This window comes from Cnephaeus nilssonii (genome assembly GCF_951640355.1).
Source record: "Cnephaeus nilssonii genome assembly, chromosome: 15".
Lineage (NCBI taxonomy): Eukaryota > Metazoa > Chordata > Mammalia > Chiroptera > Vespertilionidae > Cnephaeus > Cnephaeus nilssonii.
This window is the reverse complement of record NC_137086.1, coordinates 27,588,834-27,607,861: the sequence shown is the minus strand read 5'-3', so window position 1 is coordinate 27,607,861 and position 19,028 is coordinate 27,588,834. Positions and strand designations below refer to the sequence as shown.

Below are 19,028 nucleotides of genomic sequence, written 5' to 3'. Positions count from 1 at the left end.
CTTACAAAACACAAAGAAAGATTGTCTTTAAAATAGAAACAATGCTGTGAACTGTTCTTTAAAATCTTTAAAATATTGCTCACTATTTTACTCTGCTTGGGCTGCTATAACAAAATACCATGAACTGGGTCCCTTAGTCCACAGATGTTTCTTGTCATAGTTTTGGAAACTGACAAGTCCAAGATCAGCTTTCTGGCAGGTTTGGTTTTTGGTGAGGGCTCTCATCATGGCTTGCAGATAGCTGGCTTCTTTTTGTGGAGAGAAAGAACTCCAATGTCTCTTTCTCTTCTTATAGCGGCACTAATTCCATCATGGAGGCTCTAGCCTCATGACCTCATTTAAACCTACTTACCTCACAAAGGGCCCACCCCCTCATGCCATCACATTAGGGGTTAGCATTTCAACATATGAACAGTTGGTCCATAACACTCACATTAATTCTGGGAGAAAGATATTACTACCAATGAGACATGTTTTGATATCCCCAAAGAAAGAAGAAATCTGAAAAGGAATTCAGATTACTAATGCCTTGAGTGACTATAATTTTGCCATTCAAATCTACCCAAGAGGACAAATGACTCTCAAGCTCAAAATGTCAGTAGTTAAGCACCTTTTTTTTTATTACCAATTCCATGTTTTAAATGTCTGAGAATATGAGATCTCAAAGGTACTATAAAGATTAGTTAAAGATTAAGACCACCAGAAGCTGAATCTTCTAGCAGAATCCTGATTATGAGTGGATCATGCCCCAAATGAATGGTCCTTTCTCTATATCAGTATTCCTAGGTAGAGGTACAGTGTTTGATAGGGTTGTTCTTCCGCCATGACTTATACAGAGGGTATGTAACATTTCCCATCATTGTCATCAATCTGTCCAGCAAGCTGCAAGTCGTGACAAGGAGTATATGTTCTACACCCTTCATTCAGATGTGGGGACCCTAAAATTTTAAATTGCTAGCCGAAGGTCACATAGCTGGGAGGCAGGATAATGCAGGAGAAAGTATGCAGGCGTTGGGTAGGTTAATATGGGATGGAACGCTTTTCTATGACACGTTAACTGTATGACCTTGGGACAAGTAGTTTTGGTTTTCTGGGCCTTCAATTCCACATCTGTAAAATGATAATACTGTAAAGATGAAGTAAGTTAACAGATAAAGTGCCTGGAACATAATAAGCATTTCCCAGCCCCCGGCTTCTTTCTTAGTAGCAAATCAAGGACGAGCGACCACAATTCTTAGCTCCCCTCCCTGTCCAGTGCACTCTTTATTACACTTCATGTTGCATAGATAGTGTTGTTTTGAACTGAGAATATTAAGTGCATTTTTAAAAGCCTTGTCTTCCAAAATCAATCTCTTCACATTTTTAATAATGCAAGAAAGGAGCTTGAAGTTGGCCCACAGAGATTTTTACGAACCAAAGGGTTATTTTTAATTGGATTTTGTGCCTGTTGTTATGGAAATCGTTGTTTCATAGATTAAGCATTATGACTTTACTGCAAGATCAAGCCCAGAATGGGGTATAATGATGATATCACCCTTATGCTTCTTTTTCTTGACAAAACACTTTTAAAATTAAGAGAAGGGGAGTGAAGCTGCTTCAAAAGCACACAGTTCTAAGGGGGAAAAAAAGATCTCCCCTATAAAAATAGCTTTAAAATGAGATATTCTCTTTTCAAAGATCAAAACTAAGAATGACCCTCACTGCCAGTAGGATACTAAGATTCTGCAGAGTTATTGAACACTCCTTTTTCCACTATTAAAACTAAAAAGAGTTCCTTTAATGCTGGAACTTGCTTTCAACATTTGGTCTCAAAGCATTTTTGCAGTTGCTGAGCTAACAGGCTTCCTTTAGTTATTCCATGATAAATCTCCCTAAAACTCTTCTATCTAGCCAAGCTTTTATTCCTGTATCAGGATGAATTTAACTTTTCTAAAGAAACAATAAGAGATGGTTTCTAATCTTCATGATGGCCCTATGTAGACATGAGGCAGTTTGTCATGCAAAACTTAGCTTATATAAGTGGCTCATTTTAAGCTCCAGTGAAATCCAACCAAGGAATTCAGAACTTGTATCATCAGTAACATCCTAAGAGAGAAATCAGGGAGCTGGGTGGATAGTCTGCAGTACCAAAAGCAAACAATGAACGATCTCTTGTCGGACTGACTACTGACGTTTCTTCTACGTGGTTCCCTTATTTATTTCTTTTCCTCTTTAGTTCTCCTTTTCATTGTTATTTTAGTATGTCCTCCTGTGCTCCTTGGACATTAATTGGTTTTGTTGAGAGAATTTAGTTGAAGAAATAGTGAAGCAAGTCCTGATGGTGAATTGGATGAAAGTCATTAAACTCAATGACGTCATGCATTTCATTATTGAAATGTACTAGAAAATTTCATGACTTTTCAAACACTGAAAATCCATCACCAAATAGTGTGGATCTTTAAAAACTTTTCATTATTTTTCTCAGTGAGTCATAATGTCAGTTTGGTAGAAATGCTTATTTTCCTATAAAATTTTTTCTGGTTATACTAAAGGCTATTTTCCCTGATTTGTTTGTGTGGAAGAGGGACATTTGTCTTTGTCATTTCAATAATTTCCACCAATCAAACTTTCTGAGATAATCTGTTCTAAGCCTATTTAAATTCCATTTATCTATGGAATTTAAACTTCCATAGATTCACTGGTAGTTACTTTCTTGGTTATAATTCCTGTCCTTTTTCTCTTAGTTTTTACCTGGGAATCCCTGTCCTTTACTGCTGTTTAATATCACTTTTTATTCCTTCCCACTCAATATGTGGCAGTTTTTTGCGCTGTGACTTCTGTTTTCTTCATTTTCTAAAAGGCAATACTTTTACCTACACTCATCTTCTATGCCTTCACTAGTTTTAGTTTTTAGACACAATAAAGTTAAGAACTTGGTGAACATAGGAAGTACATGTGGTCAAAGTAAAGAGAGCCCTCACACAGTATAGTACCCAGAACAGTCTCCTGTAATCCAGCCAGTGGCCACTCCCTGAAAATGCTTAGCTAATGACCTATGGCCAGATCTCTCCCCGAGGTCAGAGGTTACATGACTGCTAGCTTCTACATTAGCAAGAAAGTGATAACTGCAAAAATCAGAGAACTTCTTAGAAAAATAAAGGTGTGTGTAAATGTGAGAGGCTTCCCAATGCTGTATTGACTGTGCCCATTTATGACAACAGGTTCATTCGCTTGTCTTAGATCAATGCATAGTGTTAAAGATTCTTCTTAAAGTGTCACACCAGAATGTCAGCTAACTTGTCATTTTCCTTGCTTGCTATGACTCTAATGGGCTTGAAAATTGATCCAGCCAGTCTCTTCTCTCTTGCTCTCTCTCTCTCTCTCCTTTCTCTCCTTCCTCTCACATTTCTTTTTCTCTTCTCTCTCCTGCCTCTCCCTCGCTTTCCCCTTTCTTTGTCTCTTTCTCTCACTCTCTGTGAGGTTCATTTGCTTGACTGATGCTGAGTGTCCATAATGACTGTTTGGCATATTCTACAGGCAAAGGTCCCGAGACCCTTTTTGCCGGCTATAACCTCAATGATAACGAATGGCACACAGTGCGTGTGGTTCGTCGAGGAAAAAGTTTAAAGTTAACGGTGGATGACCAACAGGCCATGACAGGTAAACCCCACTGTCCCCATCACCCTCTCTTTTACTGAAGCTTTAGACTTTCCCATTTCTTGCAGGTGACTTTGAAAACCAGGTGCACAACTCGAAGCTGAGATACATAGTTCAATTTTGTGTGTGTGTGTGGTTTGTCTTTGGTTTTCTTTCTGTTTAAAAAAAATATTACATATATTGGGGTGGCATTGATTAATAAGATTATATAGGTTCCAAGTATACATTTCTATGATACATCATCTATATATTGTACTGTGTGCCCACCACCTCAAATCCAATCATCTTCCGTCACCATATATTTGACCCCTTTTACCCCTTGCTACCCTCCCCCCATCCCTCTGGTAACCACCATACTGTTGACTGTATTTGAGTTTTTGTTTGTTGATTTGTTGCTTTCTGTTTTATATCCCACTCATGTGGTTCTTAGCTTTATTTCTGACTGACTTATTTCTTATAGCATGGCTTTCTCTTTTTAATCTTTCAAATTTAAGTTAAATATCAATTCAGGTAGTTCCCTCCATTTCATATTTGCCAACACAGCAGCCAGTGCAACACATTTCTAACATTTTTCTGAGTGCTGTCATTATATATTTAATTATTTCCTCACCTCTTTTTGTCTGCCTTCTTCCGTAGACTGTGAGTTTTGTGAAAACGGGACCCATGTCTGCTCCTCCTACCACTCTCTTTTTCATCACCTGACACATGCACATACCACACACGCAGTCACTTTAAGTGAACCAACAAGTTCAATGTAAGGCTGGCGGGTTGTTTTGTTCTGCAGCAGAAATTACCCCGGCTCTGAGCAAGGCTGAACCTCAAGTAGCTGATCTGCTATCAGTTTAGGTACAAAAGATTTTATTTAGATATTGAGATTTTTATGTAAACACACCATCCAGGTGGGTGTTTTTCTATAGAAAATTGTCATCCATCTGCTATATCCAGACACTTTGATCAGAGGCATTCTGCTCATTTTAAATTATTCTTCCCACTAACTCTTTGGAAAAGACTGGATTTTTAAATCATTGGAGCCTTTAAAAAATTCCTCCTTTAATGTCCTTAATTGTTTTCTTAATATATGTGTATAAGAGTAGAGGTGGCTACATTATATATAGATGATTAAACACTGAAATAAATTCTGAGGAAAAAAGGAGTTTTTAAAAGGCAGCCGTTAATGTTTTCTTAGTCAGTGGATAATGGCTTTGAGGTGCTAATTCTCTCCCTGGAGCAGGCATATCCGCCATTACTGTCAATGCAATTTATATCTGCTTATTAAACAAAGAATAGGCTCTCATAATGATTTTCCTTGTAATTGGGCCATGGTGGCTCCACCACTGTTTTTGTTATTTATGCTCTGCATACATATCCTATTCCTTTGAAAAGGAAACAGACATTAGGTGCTATTTTTATCACTGAACTTCTCAGTCATCCTAAACAAAATGTGTTTCACTATTTCAGAGCTGCCAAGAACTTGACAATTTGGGGATAATATTTAATTTCAAGCATTAGGAATATTTTTTTCTGGATATTTCTTTCCTATCATTTGGCTTGTTAATGGAATTTTTAAGAAGAAAAATGACAATTTCAGGATTGGGGTGGGTTCACTGATTTAAAACTCAGATTTCAATATCATGAAAAATAAATAAAAATCAATACAAACCCAAGTGATTTTAAGCTTTTTATGTTTTTCATTTTATACGGCTTGTTAATTCAATGTTACTGGTATCTCTAGAGCTTTATATTTGACAATTATTAAAGGCTCATTTGATTTGCCACCAAAGAGAGTTTTCCATAGAGTAGTGTGGAGGTCATTTAACAAGAAGAACTGAAGAAGGAGAAAGAAATGATATAAGGAACCAGAATTGCTAAGGTTTAATTATGTTTTTGCATTAGATAAACAAGCAGGAGACATAGTGGGGAGGAGGGAAGAGGACTGACAACTATATACAGTGGTATTTTCAGCTTTAAAAAAACTTTGCAGAGAGGGGATTTGAAAAAAAAAAATGACTGATAAGAAAACACACACAGGGTGACAGGACAGTTGTTACCAGGATCAAGGACTAGTAATCAGGTGTGAAAATTAAGTAGAGTCAAATTCAGGTTAGGGGCGAGATTTTTACACCAGTAAGTTTATAAGCATCAAAATCAATTAAATATGTAGACAATTTTTCTTGCACAACAAAGAGTATGCCTTTTATATTTTACTTACAGGCATTTCCTGAAAATGCCACCTAATATTTTACTGTCTTGACTAAAGAAATGGAAATCTGTCCAGCTGGTTGAAGGAGACCCACATAGGTGGTTATTCCATCTTCATTACACCTGGGGGAAGGTCCAGTGAATTTTCTCAGTGTTTGATACTGGGATCGGCTCTAATTAGTGTATTTATTAATATCATGGATGATGGAATAGTGTAAGCTTAATAAATTTTCCAATTATGCCAAATTGAATAGTGAAGTTATTACCCAGAAGAACTTGATTGCAATTGTAATAACCTTTTTGATTTTCAGACGAATGCAAATGTCAGTTTAATTAGACAACAACAAGATGCTGGGATTGAGTCACTAGTAAAGATAAGGTACTTTATATTGTGTCTTAAAAAAACAAGCTTACATCTTTTTTTATGTAGTTTATCTTCAACCCTGAAGGTAGGTGCGATTATCACTCTGGAGGTAAAGTGACACTAGGTTGCCTTTCAAAGGGGTTGACAGAGAAATGTGGCAGGATGAAGAGGGATGGGGATGAATTGAAGAGTGAATCACCATATAAATATGCAACCAAGCTTCATACTCAAGTGTTTAGAGACTATAACTTTGGTAATGTGGACTACTTTTACTGGTATTCTCAAAATTGGACATACCTTGAATTTGTGCTCAATTTCGTTTTCCAAAACATAAGGGCAAGGAAAATGGCATAGACTATGGAAATTATTCAGCACAGAAAAAGGAAGGTGAAAATGACATACTTCAAACACATTTTCATGGTTCATTATTGGAAAAATAGTCAGTAGCTTTTCATTATTTTAATTGGTGATAAGAAAATATGCAGTCACATTATTTTCTTTTTAAGAACATTTCTTATACAGGAAAACATCACTATGAAGCTGGAATACATCACTTTCTACTGGGCTGATTTAGGACAATCATTGTCTCTAACTCCTTCCCCTGTCTTCTTTTCCTCCTTCCTTCTTTCCTTCTTTTCTCCTTTCCTTCCTCCCTGTCTTCCTCCTTCCCTTTCCTCCCTAGCTCTCTCCCTTACTTCCTTTTCTTTTCTCTCTCTCCATTCCTCTTAAACTTTCTTTCTCCCTTTATCCATTACTTACTTCCTTTTTTTCTGCTACTTTTAAAAATATATATTTTTTAATTGATTTCAGAGAGAGGAAAGGAGGTGAAGAGAGAGGTAGAAACATCAATGATGAGAATCATTTATAGGCTGCCTCCTGCACACCCCCTACTGGCCCGCAAGCCAGGCATGTGCCCTGAACTGTAACCTCCTGGTTCATAGGTTGATGCTCAACCACTGAGCGATGGGCTCTTGTACTTTTTAAAACTCTGTAACTTTGTCTAATGAGGACAATTTTTATTAAGGCTAAAATCTGGACAGAGAGAAACCTGACCTAAGAAAGTTGTATTATGTGTTTCAGCCTTGCCCTGTAACATCACTTCTATGATTTTACTATATATAATTGAATATCAAAGAGGTATTTGGATTCTTGTATCTTAAAATATGATGTTGTTATAAATTGAAAGTGCCTTCCAGATATGGAAAATAATAATGCATGATTCTCCCATTTAGGTCAAATGGCGGGCGATCATACCAGACTAGAGTTTCATAACATAGAGACTGGCATCATCACCGAACGGCGGTATCTGTCTTCTGTCCCCTCCAACTTCATTGGACACCTTCAGAGCCTGACCTTTAATGGAATGGCGTACATTGACTTGTGCAAAAATGGTGACATAGATTACTGTGAGCTCAATGCCAGGTTTGGCTTCCGGAACATCATAGCAGACCCTGTTACCTTCAAGACCAAATCGAGCTATGTTGCCTTAGCTACATTGCAAGCCTACACGTCTATGCATCTTTTTTTCCAGTTCAAGACAACATCCCTAGATGGACTAATTCTATATAACAGTGGGGATGGAAATGACTTTATTGTGGTTGAATTAGTTAAAGGGTGAGTATATGACCGTCTAATGACAAATGAAACTTTGGGGAAATGGGCCTCCATATACATTAAACAAAATGTATTGGCTTACAAGGTCATGGGCAGGGGTATACAAATAATATATTCATTTAAATTATTTAAGTGTCTTACAAATTAATAGGGGTATTGTGTAGTCTTTTATACCTACATTTCCATATATGAGATATAAATAACATCAAGTTCTAATTTATGTTATGCATTCCATAAATCTTACACTTCAAATGTGGATTGCCTTACTATTACTAAGCACACAATAATTCTACAAAATAATTCCTACAAATTTGTAGGCTAATTTGTGCTACGTTAAGTAGATAATTCAAGTAATCAGGCTCCTTCAATTTTACAAAATCCCATTTAACTCAAGTTGAATTCTATGTCCAAGTTCCTTGAAGAATTTAGAAAGATTTTTGTGAAATTACCTTGAAAGTGTGATAAAAGTTTTATATAATTTAATTAATATGGGTATTCATTCATTCAGTGACTATTATTGCATATTTACAATGGGGTAGATAATGTACCAGGAAATGTGTGTGTGTGTGTGTGTGTGTGTGTGTGTGTGTGTGTGTGTGTGTGTGTTTGTGTGTTTCTTGCTACCCCATGCATACCTCAGATTCCACCAACCCCAAGGCACACATATGCAAGTACTCAATCTGAGGGGTTGTAGGTGAACACATAGATAGAAAAGAAGCATTGTGAAAATTTTTCTAAGATGATCATGTGCAAAGGCTGCATGTTTAGGGAAAATATGAAATGTATGAGACAGGGAGTGGATATTAGAGCTGAGACTCGAAGGATGAGTCCACATTTCCATAGAGAAGCAGGCATTCGAGGTGGAGGGGAAAGCAGTGCAAGAAGCTGAGAAGAATGACCAGTTCATTGTGGTTAGCAAAGGCTGGAGGGGCTGGTGAAAGAGGGAATGACATATACTTTCCAAATCATTTGGTCTGGCCCTGCCAAGGCATTAGGGTTGAAGCAATTAAATGTTTGACCAAATATAGCAAGCTGATTTTTAACTTGATAATTTTGTATGGCCCATGAATGATGTTATAAATATCCAAATGGCCCTTGGCAGAAATAAAAGGTTCCCCACCCCTGGTGTAGAACCTAATTTAAAAAATATATATTTTTTTCATTGTTCTTTATAGTGAAAATAAAGAATCTGCCTTACTGACGCAGAATAGTGTTTCCTTCTCATTAGCTGAGTTTTTATACAGGTCACTCACATGACTTCTAGCAAGGACAGAGTCACCTGAAAGAAAAATTCTCCTCTTGTTGTATCGAGTTTGACTCCATAAAAAAGTTCAAAAAGTGATGGCATTTTCCCACTGTCCTTTCTTCCCCCAGGTACTTACATTACGTGTTTGACTTGGGAAATGGTGCTAACCTCATCAAAGGGAGTTCAAATAAACCTCTCAATGACAATCAGTGGCACAACGTGATGATATCAAGGGACACCAGCAATCTCCACACTGTAAAGATTGACACGAAAATCACAACGCAAATCACCGCCGGAGCCAGGAACTTGGACCTCAAGAGTAAGTGCTCTGGGTCAAAGCAGCGGACATGAACCCCATGGTTGCCACTCACCTGACAGAGCTTGTGTGTGTGTGTGTGTGTGTGTGTTTGTGTGTGTGTGTGTGTACCTTCTGCAAATACTAACCAGAATTTCATTTCCTGCATATAATTAATAATACAACACACAAGCTTCTGTTCTCTCTTTAATGTGGCAGAAACATGCATTTTTAATAGCAGTTCAAAACATGCAACACCTAAGAATGCATGCATGATTAAATTTTAAAGGGTGAGAGGAATGTATTTGTTTCCATATTATAAAGAAAAATAGGCATTTGCAAGTTTCCGTAGTCCCAACAGTTTGCAATCAATGGGGAGTCAAGGTAAACAGATACCTAAGGAGTTTCTTCAAGAGCTTATTAGTTTTCTTTCCTTGGCGAGATGCCCTAAATACGTACAGCCCCTCTGACCAACCGGGGTCTGAGCCTGGCTTATGCCTTTGTGCCTCCAACAGTGAATCCTCCCACCACACATGCACCAGTGGGAATGTTTCTTTTACGAGCTTCTAACAAAGTCTTAGCAGACATTTTCTTTCCTTATTGATATTTGATTTCTCCAAGTAAGCAATACAAACATCTTAGAAAATATGTCAATAATAGGAAAAAAATAACACAAGTTTCTATCTCAGCGAGCTTTTGTGAATTACTAAAAACATATCTATCGATCCCACCACATTTTTTATAATATATCTTTATTGATTCCATCGAGAGGAAGGAAGAGGAAGAGAGAAATAGAAACATCAATGATGAGAATCATTGATAGGCTGCCTCCTGCACACCTCTCACTGGGGATCAAGCCCAGAACCTGGGCATGTGTCGTGGTTCATAGGTCGATATTCAACCACTAAGCCATGCCAGCCAGGTGATCCCATCACATTTAACATGACAACCAGCATTGGATGAGGTATCATTAGCATTTTATTAAGCAGGTAAGAAACCTGAGTTTGGAATGACTTGCCCAGGGATAAAAATACTGGTACAATTGAGCAAAGACACACCCCCAGTTTTGACCCAGGCCCCTCTGTTGCTGCTTCTGCCCTGTCCTGGGTGCATTCCATAATCCTACAGGGACCCTCGTGCTCACATTTTTACTTGGCAAGAGGTGTTCATTTGTACTGATGTGATCTTCCCCTTTGATTCAAAGACAATATACATGGGGCAGTTAGGGAACTGGAAAGAGAAAATCCAGCAGAAGTCTTTCTAGAGAAAAGTCCTCTTTCTAAATCAGATAAAAGAAGAAAGAAAAGTGTTTCACTTTCTGTAATTGCAGAACTTATTTATAATCACCCAACACCTAAAATATGTGGTAATGGCTGTCTCCCTCTCTCAGAGTGGCCTCTTGTTAACTTCAAAGACATCTTGTTTGTGTCCATAAATCTAGTAGCTTAGCTCAAAAGGTAAAATGCAATTCAAAGGAAATGCTGCTTAACAGGCCAACCCTCTTTCTTGTCCCTGACTGAGTGAATGGAGGGCATTTTCTGCCCCTGATTTTTTGTGCCCCGGATGTCCACAGCAGGCTCAGGCAGTAATTGTGCAGGGAAAGGGAGAGATCGTGACACTGAGTGTGCTGGCCAAGCCGGCCACCAGCTCAAAGCCAAATGCTGTCCTGTTTGTGTAGGGAGGGACCTCAGGAAGCATGAATGAGCCTCACTGGAAACTGGGCACTGTGTCAGGGACTAAAACGGCTGGAAAAGAGCAGTTCAAGGTGGGCTGAAGTATGTGACCTGCACAGACCTGCCCATCAAGGGCACAGAGAAGCAGTGCCAGGTAGTGGGTAATGTCTCATCAGACAAGTAGGGCACTGTCTCTGAGACACATCATTTCTCCTTCCTACCTAGATGCCTACTGCAATCGGGGGGCTTATTCAATAGGACCGTCTATATGAACTCTCCACGCCATACTGAGCAGCACTGCTGTCTTCTGTGCCAGTCATGAAGGATTCAGCCATGCCAATCTGTCTTGGACAGCTTTGATTTTATGTCTTTTTTTTTTTCCTAAGAGCTGTATTCTTATAGGGTTAAAAGAAAATCATCAGATTTATTCTACACTCTCCTTAAAGTCACTTTAGTTCTTCTCAAAGTGCAGTCAACCAACTTAACCCCATCGGAGTCACGTGGTGGGATTTACTCAATGCAGAGTCACGGGCCCCTCCTCAGACAGACTAAGATTGACGCGCAGGGAACAGGTGACATGAGAAATAACACTAGGCATCCAATATCATTTTTAAAGAGCACTCACGAATCTAGAATGCAGTATCTATGTTGAGGCCAAATTTAACTCACTTTTTAATTTTAGTAAAAATCTTGGCTTTGCCTTTTTTCCCCTAAGAATCTTACTTGTGTTTTGTTTGACCCGTCCTGTGCTGAGATGATATTGGATGCCTAGTGTTATTTCTCATGTTACCATTCCTTAAAAAGGCACTAGAGGGCAGCATATGGCCACAAAACTTGCCATCTGGGATTCAGGAGGGCTCCTTTTGTGCTAGGAAGCAGAATTTCTTTGTTTTTCCACCATCCCGGCTCCCAGTTAGCCTTCTAATAATGCATGATTTCGCCTGTGGCTCTGTTTCATTATATACATTGGACCTGACAGTAGAAATTTGAAAGCTAAGGAACATGTATCCCAACCCCTACCTTGACTTTGAAGGAGATGGTCAGAAATGGGCAGCAGTCGAATGATCTTTCTCTGAAAAATAGAATGCTATGCAGGTGACCTTGTTCAAATTATGTTTCATGACACTGCCGGGTTCTCAGGGGAGGTGTGTCTCTCCCTGCTGACACAGTTTTGCTTTCATCTTTATTTCCCAGCTGTTTGTGTTCTATTCCCTCTGGCTATTATGGACAAGCTGCAACATGCAATGAAAAGAGCGGCATAAATTTGCTCTCTGGAATGAATTTCTAGCACAGCTGTACATTCATTGTGGGGCTTTTGAGTCCTGCCTCCTTCAGAGAGATAAAGGGTTGGTGTAACGCCTCCTCATGTTCCTTCTCTTGTTCCTATAGTTGGCAAATGTGTATGTTTGTATGTGGTTGTATATGGGAAGGAGCTGATATTTATTGATTTCCTATGAAATGCTAAGGAGATTTAAATCAGGTTATTTTATTTAATCCTAGCCATTACCCAGGGACTTGAATCAAGGTCAGTCTTGTTCATTCATGAATCTAGTTCAAGAACAAATAGAGGGAGGAAAGATCGTCTCTGACCTCCATCTTCCATAGGTATCTTTCTTTATAGCATTACTTGTTTAATCTTCAGCAAATTGAGGACAATTTACTTGATGGGGGACAAAAAAAAAAAAAAAAAAAAAAAAGATTTCCAGGTGACTGGAATACAGTGCCCTCAGGTGGCCACTTAGCAAAACTACCTAAAAGTGAGTATTTCATTTATAGGCCACAGGTAGGTCAGCGCAGGCTGAGCTTTGCCCTTTGTTCTTCCTCTCAGACCCCAAATTTCTTGCCCCTAAGGGCTTTGAGCAGCTCTCCTTCTGTCCCCTATCTTATCTCTTCTCTCTTCCCACCCAAACTAGGACTTTTATCTATTCATTAACCTTCCTTTTATCCCTCCGCAAATCTCCCTTTCCCTAATCAGAGAGGGCCCAACCAGGGCTTTCCTTTCAAATGCATTCTACTTCTAAGCAAAGATTAGAAGGTAAAGGCAGGGGAGTACCTCCCTTCCAGGATGTACCCTGTGTAGGTTTCTTGTTTTGTTTTTTGTTTTTGTTTTATTTTTGTTTTTGTTTCCAAATTGAAGGCAAGAACGTCCACCAGCAAAGGAGTTATGATTCCCTTTGTTGCGCTGGTCTGGAGCCAAACCTGCAGTATCTCTGAGCTTTGGCTGTAGTATTCTTGTTCTTTCCAACTTAATCTCACACTTGTCTCCATTACTCAGCTACCTACTCGCTCAACCCCTGGGGCCCCATTGTCTACCTTTTACTGTTGCTATTTGATACCTCATTGCTGTGGTACTTGAGCGATCCAGAGGACACCCAAGTCCTGGCCGTGTCTAAGCATGCCCAAGCTTTGTCTGTTCAGCCACATGCCATCTGATCGCTCATTTGCTCAAATAAGAAACTTTAAAAGAACAGTCTGACTTCGAGCTTAGCCTTAAAGCAGGAGGTGGCACTGAAAATGGAGGCAAGCTCCTATTGTCCTGTTGGTTAGGCTGTTGTTAGTAGATTGATTGATTGGTCTATTGATTATAGTTTGTAAGGAAAGGAGATTTACTCCCATAGCTTCAGTTAATGGGAGATTATTTTAAGGATCCATTAGGAAGAAAGACAAATCCTTTTAGCTGCTGAGCCATGAGGTCACATAGCAAATAAGAACTTTGTTCTAATAGTCATACTGGCATCTCAAGACAATCCTCTTAGGTGCTCCCTGGGCATGTCCCCCATACATCCTCCTACTGCTCTGCCCACTCCCACTGGGGTCATTTCTCTCTCTTCTCTGCTTCTGGCTTCTTCTACCTTGCCTTCTTCCCACTCCTGGCTCCTACCTATGGCTTTTGTTCCTGTGTGTGTCCCCACTTCTGCCAACTCTCCTCTTCGGCTCACATTCAAATTCCCCAGAGTGAGTGGACCCGCCTGGAACACAGCTTCATGGGCTTTTGCCCTGCGACTGTTGCTCAGGCTCACTTCCTCAGGCCAAGCAGCTGTAAACACAGAGGTAGATTTACAAGGTATAAAATGGGAACTTGAAAGATGATCTCTAGAAAAGCAGGCTGGGTTGGAAGGCTCCCCTTAGCTTCTCAGAGGGTAGCAGGGTGATTTGGTGATTTGTGTATTTAGAAAGGCCCTCCATGTGGTGCCAGACGGTGAGGATGGCCTGGAGACCCCCAACACCTGGGGGCCTTCTTGCAAGGCCTGCGAAAAGGACCGGAAGCATAATCCATATTTGCAGGACAAAGACCACAGGGAGATATAAAGGAAAGACCCATGCATGTTTCTTCACTCAGATTTGGAAGGTTGTTCCCTGAGTCCGCTAGTGTATTAAACAGTGTCCCTCCTCTTCTTTGAAGTGTCGTTTGGTTTTCTTTGGTCTTCTGCAACAAGGAGAGGAGGAATTATGGGTTTTTGAGTAGGAGAGTGGAGTTTATGATGCACTTTAGAATCATTTCTTTGGCTTCTGTATAGAGACTGGGCTGAGGCTGGTGGGAAGAGAGATCACTTTGGAGGCAATCATCATGTATGGACCATAAAAGTAAGACTTGACATTTTTGTTACTCCTTTTCCCACACAAGCATTGAAAGACACTTAGAGATATGAAACTTGTTTCTCTCCTGCTTTCTCCATTGAGTTCCCAGGTTTTGCAGGACTCAGTCTCAATCTATTATCTTTACTATAATTCCTTTGTCAGCTCATTTTAATCCCTCTCACCCCCACCCCCAATGAGGTGTTATTTTCTTTCCCCACCCGGCTGTCTTGACCCAATGTTAACTTTTGTCTTGTCTTGGAAGTTCTTTCTTCTGCTTCCCCACAACCCCTGGACCATCTTATCCAACTGCAGCAGAGTTCAAGTTCTTTATTCCCTAAAAGCACTTAAAAAACTTTCTTTACCCTTTGTGATTGTTCTGGAATCTCTTCTACATTAGCCATAGTTTTCATGTTTAGTTTTTTCAACTCCCTCCAAATCTGTTATTTGAAAGTTCTCTTTCCACCTTTGATCATTGATCTTGAAGACATTCTGGTATGATTCATTCCTTTTACAAACAAGAGGAATATGATCAGGCATCTAGTTAGTGTTTTATATCTAGTCTTTAATTCCCAGTTCAACAATATTTACAATAGACCAGGGAAAACAAGCTTTTTTTTTTTTTTTTTTTTTGCTCACATTAACCTCGATTAACTACCAGTGAAAGCCTGGAGCAACATTCTGAAAAGAAATTTGAGACCTTCTATGGACTCACTGGAGAAGACTATTCCCATGGCCAGCCATAGGTGCAAGATGGAGACTGTAGGTCATCTACCAGCTTTTCACTTCCGAAGCAGGTTTGAAGGCCCTGAACCTTCCCATTCCTAGTTGTTTGGGGGTAGGTGACACAGGTGTTTAAAGCCCTGATGCTGGTTTCTGCTCACCCACCACATTGGCTAATCTCTGACAGCCTCAGGCCTTGGCTTGTGTGTCTACAAATAGGTAAGGGAGGTCATGCACCAGGAAAGATAGCTTTCCTCAGTCCTCCCACAGGGATGCGTAGGCTCCTGGACACCTGAACCCAGTGCTCAAATGCCTTTCAGATGTGGTACCAATTTACCACGACGCAGTGGGGCAGGGAGTGATTAGATGAGCTGATCTCGTAAAGCTGGTGCTATTTAGGGTGTGGAGAAGCAAGTGCCTGCAGGTGCTCAGAGCTGGGCTCTTAAGGGTCAGGTCACTTCTCGAGAGATCTCAGCCTCTTCATAGCTGGGTCTTCAGTGCACGTCCCTCTTCAGGGACTGCCAAGGGTGAAGCTGAGCGGTCTTCCCAGAGGTTGAGCTTCTCCGGGTGTCACAGCCATCTGGGAAAGCAAGCCTGGCAAAGTCTCTCTCGCTCCAGAATGTAAGTCTCATGGTTTGCTTGTTTTTTTTTGGTTTGTTTTTTGTTTTTTGTTTTTTTTTCTGAAGGGAGAATTAGACAAAGGTCTTTGGGGTACAAGAAGCATAAACCCATTCAGACTAACTTAAGTAAAAAGGGGGGGGGGGGCGAGAGGCAAGGTATAGCATTCAAGGGCTCAAGAACAAGAGAGCAAATTTTTAGTCTGTGCATCATAAAAGCATCTTTGCCACTGTTCATCTCCACGGGGGCTGGGTGCTGCCTTCTCTCAGCTTCCCAACGAACACCCCCTCATTCTTCTCCCTCTCTGCACAATGTGAAAGTTTTCTCTGCTCTCACAGGCACTGGCAAACTTGGCCTCCCCAGACCTGGCTTTCCACCTCCGACCAACTCAGAGACCCAAGAGATACTCACTTGAGTTTAGGAATCCTAGTGCCAAATTCTTGGGAGAGTAAATTTGGTTGGGACACATGTTACCCCTGTGGCCAGGAAAGGAATATAGGGCCGCTCTGGCTTTGTTTGAAGACATAGACAGGACACTTGAGATATAAGGGAGCCATCAAAGGAGCCCAAGGTGCTCTAATGCAAAAATCGGGGGGTTGGGTTTCCTTGCCCTGGGGCAGGGGTTGGAGGTAGCTGCTACCATCATCAAAATAGTGGAAAACTAGGCATTGCATGGAACCAAATGTTCAGTAGACTAAACTCATCAATGCTTGGGCGAACAAAATTATGTTGTGGGTGGGGACTGAGACTGTGTTGATCTGGGCCAGGGGTCCTCAAACTTTTTAAACAGGGGGCCAGTTCACTGTCCCTCAGACCGTTGGAGGGCCGGACTATAGTTTTAAAAAAAAACGATGAACAAATTCCTATGCACACTGCACATATCTTATTTTGAAGTAAAAAAACAAAACGGCAAAAACACCCGCAAGTGGCCCGCGGGCCGTAGTTTGAGGACGCCTGATTCTGGGCTTACAGGCAGCACCTGGGACACAAAAGCCGGAGGCAGAAATCAGAGGCTCGCTGCAAATCATGAGAAACACGGGGAAGGGGAACACGAGGTGTTTTTTTGTGGAATTGGAAAGGATCAAACCAGGCTCCTCTACATCTGGAAAGGCCAGAGGGGCCTGGCTGACTGAGTAAGGTTATCGTTGTTGATTACAGATCCCGAAAGTAAGTTCCACTGTTATTTTCCGGCAGTTGTTACATTTAGATTGGCTTTGGTAGTAATACAACTGTCACCCCCTTTCACTGTGACTCAGAGGAAAACTAGCTTCTATCCCCTGAACCTGCACAATTCCTCCTGAGCCAGGGGGTTAACATTGAAATAGACTGGAAACTAGGTGGGCTTAGCCCCATTGCCATAGAGATGCTCCAAAGCCCACTTTGCCATCTTTACTCCTGTAGGAAAGCGGGTTTTTGATGGCACAGAGCTGCCGTTGGTTCACTGTTTTCCCTGGAGGGTACTTCCAGTGCTACTGCAGGAGAACATTAGGTCAATCTGGCTTTCTTGTTAATGCCACAGTCACGTGGTTTTCTAAGTCTGCTTTTAAAAAGGGCCCTATCTTGGTCTTTGCAATTAATGATTGTGTTTTGTCTTAAGAATGCATTGTAATTAAGACACAGGGCTAGACAGACTTGGCTGAAATACCATCTCTATTGTATGTGTCTTTAGGCAAGGTAGGTACACCACCATCATCTGCAGCATCTACCTTTCCTAAGCATTAGCTAAGATGTACAGAGATCACCTCTTTCATTTTCATGACGGAGTGGTAGGATGGCTTTGCTTAGGTCCAGAATACAGATGATGAAACAAAAGTAAGGCTTAGGGAGGTTCAACGTCTACCCTTTTAGGTACTGATGGTAATATTAAATAGTAATAATACGTATTGTAACCATTTCTGAGGGCTTGTCACATCCCACACACTATTATAAATAGTTTACACCGGGAATCTCAATTGCATTCTCCCAAGGAGGCAGGAGCTCAGCCAGTGTGTTCTTGGAAGCTCAAGGGTTCATCACCAGGGCAGACTCATAAGGCCCACCTGCCCGTAACAGCTGTTGGCGATGTTGTTATCCCCATAGCTACGCTGGCACAGGACAGCGGATCTGGTAGTCTCAGGATTTTTTGGAGGTTACTTATGAACATTCCTAGCCGAGCTGTACAATGTCCTCACTCCCCACTCCCACCCCACACACTGCTTACATCTCCCATCGCTGGTTTTTCCCTGGGAGTTCAGGGATTTTTAAAAAGACCTAGTACTAATGTACTATGTCTACTTTTGGCATTTATACATTTAACATGAATAATTCCATCTATCTATTTTTGAGAAACTTGATGGTCTGTGACATAATTATTGGTACACTTGCTGGGACGCAAGTTTGAATCGTGCAGTGATGGCCATATGCAGAACTGAGTATCTTTATGAGATTGTCTTGTGGCCTGGCATCTGTCTTTGTTCTCTATTCAGAGTTACATGATAATAAACTACCTTCATTATTGTCATAATCATTATATTTAACTCAATGAATAATGTTATTTATTGACTATCCATAGGTCAGACACGGAGTTAAGGGCTCAAATGTGATATTGTTAAAGTATGATGTTTGAATCTAATCAAGCTACAATATTTTTACCTCAAACCATCACTTTAAAATATGTTTTGTATCATATACCAGTTTAAGGAAATGTTTGGGCTCATTTTTAGACAATTCTGTAGTTCTTTTACTTTATTAAACAACTGCAATTCAAAAAAAATTTAAGAACTGTCCGATCTAAGCTACTAATTAATCAAAACTGAAATTTGGGGTGGGAGTCTGTTTGGGCCAGTCACAGGCAGGAACAGGGGCATTTCAGTTTTGTCCCTTCCTGTTGCGGTCTTCCCACAGTTTAGAGACTAGACTAGACGACGTTCTGTTCAGACTCCTGGTCTGACAGATCCTCAAGTTCACTCTTCCTTTCCTGGTGCACTCCTGGGTTATCCACAGTTCCTCTGCTGGGACCGCCTGTTCTTAAGCCCATGGAGTGAGTGGTTATGCCCTCTCTTCCTTCCACCAGCCTCACTGCTGGGGTCTGCTCCACCCCAGGCA

At 40.6% G+C, this 19,028-nt stretch overlaps 1 protein-coding gene across 2 annotated transcripts in view; it reads left to right on the top strand.

Annotated features, from left to right (window-relative positions):
• Positions 1-19,028, top strand: part of NRXN1 (neurexin 1) — a 994,129-nt gene that overhangs the window by 472,573 nt on the left and 502,528 nt on the right. For both annotated transcript variants that reach the window (XM_079791723.1, XM_079791722.1), the window contains 3 exons: positions 3,517-3,639; positions 7,432-7,813; positions 9,188-9,378. In XM_079791723.1, the coding sequence (XP_079647849.1) occupies positions 3,517-3,639; positions 7,432-7,813; positions 9,188-9,378 (696 nt within the window). The remainder of the gene's footprint in view (positions 1-3,516; positions 3,640-7,431; positions 7,814-9,187; positions 9,379-19,028) is intronic.